The 3,283-nt window shown below is 48.3% G+C and overlaps 1 protein-coding gene across 1 annotated transcript; it reads right to left on the reverse strand.

Annotated features, from left to right (window-relative positions):
• Window positions 1-674: 674 nt before the first annotated feature.
• SAP18 (Sin3A-associated protein, 18kDa) lies at window positions 675-1,709 on the reverse strand. The gene is made up of 2 exons (XM_010148957.1): window positions 1,588-1,709; window positions 675-893 (listed from the first exon to the last, which is right to left on the reverse strand). The coding sequence occupies exons 1-2, from the start codon at window positions 1,707-1,709 to the stop codon at window positions 737-739; spliced, it is 279 nt and encodes a 92-aa protein (XP_010147259.1). The 3' UTR covers window positions 675-736.
• Between the last annotated feature and the right edge of the window lie 1,574 nt (window positions 1,710-3,283).

A 3,283-nucleotide genomic window follows, 5' to 3' on the forward strand; every position in this document is an offset into this window, starting at 1 on the left:
CCAGCTTACATATCAAGTGTGAGGTTTGATGGCTTGAAACATCCCTGGGGTCAGTCATCTGGCTGTGTCCTCCCAGCTTCGTGTAGAGAAGCTGGGAACACAGGTGCAGTATCAGCAACAGGGTGTCTTTGGCTTAACATAACCATTGCTTGGCAACAGCGGAAAACATCGGTATGTTCTCAACATTCTTCTCAACTCAAATCCAAACCACAGCCTCATAGTAGCTACTGTGAAAAGATCAACTCCATCCCAGCCACAGCCAGCACTGTCACCTACCCCTACTCACCAAGCCCAGAAGTCATCAGACAAAGGCTTTGCCCCTCCTCCTTTCTATTTCAACTGCCATTAAACACTGACTTGGAATTTCTCTGCAGAAATCCACGAAGTAAATCCTAAACAACCCCACCAAAAAAGCCCACCCAAAACCAAACACCACCACACTATCAAAAGATGAATAACATCAATTTTTATTCCAAACAAGGCAGAAATACAGAACACCTGTAATCCTTCTGGTCGGATTTAACGGGAATCTTGAAACACTGGACACACTCACTGTTCAGATCAACACTCAGGGACAGGAGGATGGCACTGCTAAAGATAGGTGTTCCTTCTAAACAAGCTAAAATTAAGGTTTAAAAGTTAACTTTAATTTCTGACGCGGTGTTTTCAGGTGTGCCTGCTTTAGAACAGCAAGTGGGAACAAACAGAAGATGCAACCACACGAAGAGGCGAGAAGCTAGTACGGTCGCATGCGGCTCGACGGGGGCGGCGCACGATTCGGAGGAGTAATTGCTATATCCAAGTAGTCTCCTATCTGGAATTTCTGAGACTGCAACGTCATGGAATCATCTGTGCCCTTCCTGCCCGACATGGTACTGCCGATCTCCTTCACCCTGCACACAGGAAAGGCAAGTTAGTCGGGGGCAAACCCCTCCGATCTCCAAAACAGAAACCGTGCCGGGTCATGACAACCTCCCCATGCCACCCTCTTCACTGCATTTAGCCTTCAGCTCCACACAGGACCCTGGGTTTTTGCTCTCCAGTACCAGATGCACCAAGCCAAGCTAAGCAGAATCCTCTTTCTGAGGGGGCAGAGGGATGGGGGAGCCCTCCACCGTAGGAAGTTAAATACCAGAAAGGGAACCCCTTGCCCCCTTCCACACACACAGCAAGACCCCAGGGCGGGACATAGCGCCTGGGCGCTGGCAAAGGTCAGCTCGTACAGTCTGGAAGGTGGATACCTGCAACAAGATCACTGCTAAATCGCAAATGCCTTCTCAGACACGAGACCTGCCACACCGCGTACCACCAGAAACAAAGCTTCACCTCAAGCCGTCGGCCCGTGTTCTGGCTGGCTGCCAACACAGTGCCTCCAAGCACACAGGTTCAGTGTTTTGGGAACGCGTTAACAGCAACAGACACTAAGCAAAAGCTAGAGTTTACAGTGGTCATCATGTGATCTATTATCAAGAACTTCAGAGATTTGATTTGTGGGTTCTACACTTGAAAAAAACAGTATCAATGACAGACAATATACTGCTCCAGTGCCAGAATCCTATTAACCTGCAGGAGAAAGCTGCCATTTACCTATATCCAGGCCTCTTGAGATCAGTAAAAACAATTGCAAAATTGAAGTGTGTGCCCTTCTTCCGTGCTTCCGGGTAGACTTCTTTCACCAAGCTGGTCAGCTCTTTCAGAGTCGCATCCATCCTACATCAAACAAATAAACCAAAGTGGTTCATGTTCTCAAAAGCAACAACGACAAAAAAAGCTTCCCAAACCCATTTAAGATGGGATCAACACTATTGCTACAGCTTAACCACAGACTTCCCTGCCTCTGCATACTGTCAATACCTAACAATGAGGAAGATCTCACGTTTCAGCTACATGGCGAGCCGCTGACACCACAAGTACACAACATTCCAAACTACACGTTTTGATCAAGTTATTGATTATAATCCCTGGGAGAAGTTACCACTTGCTGCACACTGGGGGCAACATGGTCTGGTGCAAATGTAGCTCCTAACTAGCTTCCAGCTTACTGTGGTACCAAGACAAATCTCCACCTCCATACGTGTTTCAACATCTGCTTTTCCAGGCCTCCCAGAAGAGTTTCCATTTAAAGCATGTGGCCTGTTCTTTTTTAATGCATTTGCACAACGAATAAGAGTTGTGTAAGAGTTCCCTCACCCAAGTCAAAATCTGTGTTAAAAGTTTCTTGAATACTTGAGGAAACTAAGAAAAGAAAAACAAAAAAATATTAGTTTTCCATTTTCATCAGGATTTCCATTTCTGCCCTAACAGGAGGCACTCCTCCTTTCCCCAGCCTTCAACCAGAAGGAAGATAAAGCTCCTGTCTAGAATTTCAAGAACAAAAGGCCTCAATCATCACAACTAAAGCGGCTCTAATGATACAGACTGTATGCTCATCCCAAGCCTTGAGCAACCAAGGAGCAGTGTGTTGACAGACAATGCCCGTTCTGACTTCCGCAGATGGCAAACAGCTCAGACATCATCAACTGCCTGGACTGAGTCCATAAACCCCAGTAAGAAGTAAATTAGCACAGCGTGGTTTGCTTGTCCCAAGTGTGGATTTATTCAACCATACGACATACAAGTTATAACCCTAACAGACACCCTGAAAGAAAAAGTGATCAAACAAGTAGCATAATTCACTTTCAAAAGCATCCTTCAGAATTCTATAAACGAAGGCTAACATGACTGCAATGCAGCCTGAAGCGGTTCTCCAAACTAAATTCTGAAGTAATGAAAGGCAGCTCTCTGTTGAAGCACTTGGCCATACAAACAGAAACACGCTTCTCCACCCTCCCAAGGCTCTGACTCAAACCAACACACCGTTCACCCCACAGTCCAAGTCTTCTGGGACACTTACTTCAACTGAAAACAGAGTGCTATCAGAACGAAATGGAAGCTTTAGTTGCACGGAGAGGCTCGGTGTTGAAGAGATTCGTTGTGATAACCAACGACGCGGCAGCACACAGAGCCTCTGGCTACAGGCAGCAGTAACCGGGCAATTCAACCGCGGCGTTTCCGAGCGCGGCAGCCAGCACCCAGCTGAAGCGGCGCTTCCGCGGACGCCACGGCCAAGCTGCTAGAGCTGTCGGCAGACGCGCTCTGCTTCAGTGGCAGCTGCCTTCCCCGCAGAGCGCACAACCGCCCCGTGAAAACCTGCTGTAAACGCGGCCTCCCGAACGCCCCCCGCAGCCGAGCGCCAGGCGCGGCGCTCAGGCCAGGCCAGGCCAGCTCAGCGGCACCCCCGAGC

This window comes from Eurypyga helias, unplaced genomic scaffold (genome assembly GCF_000690775.1).
Source record: "Eurypyga helias isolate BGI_N326 unplaced genomic scaffold, ASM69077v1 scaffold17283, whole genome shotgun sequence".
Classification (NCBI taxonomy): Eukaryota; Metazoa; Chordata; class Aves; order Eurypygiformes; family Eurypygidae; genus Eurypyga; species Eurypyga helias.

Coding starts and splice junctions, on each gene's coding strand:
- SAP18 (XM_010148957.1), bottom strand. CDS start 1,709: ATGGATGCGACTCTGAAAGAGCTGACCAGCTTGGTGAAAGAAGTCTAC. Junction 894..1,587: donor CTCAAGAGGCCTGGATATAG/GTAAATGGCAGC, acceptor TCCTGTGTGCAG/GGTGAAGGAGATCGGCAGTA.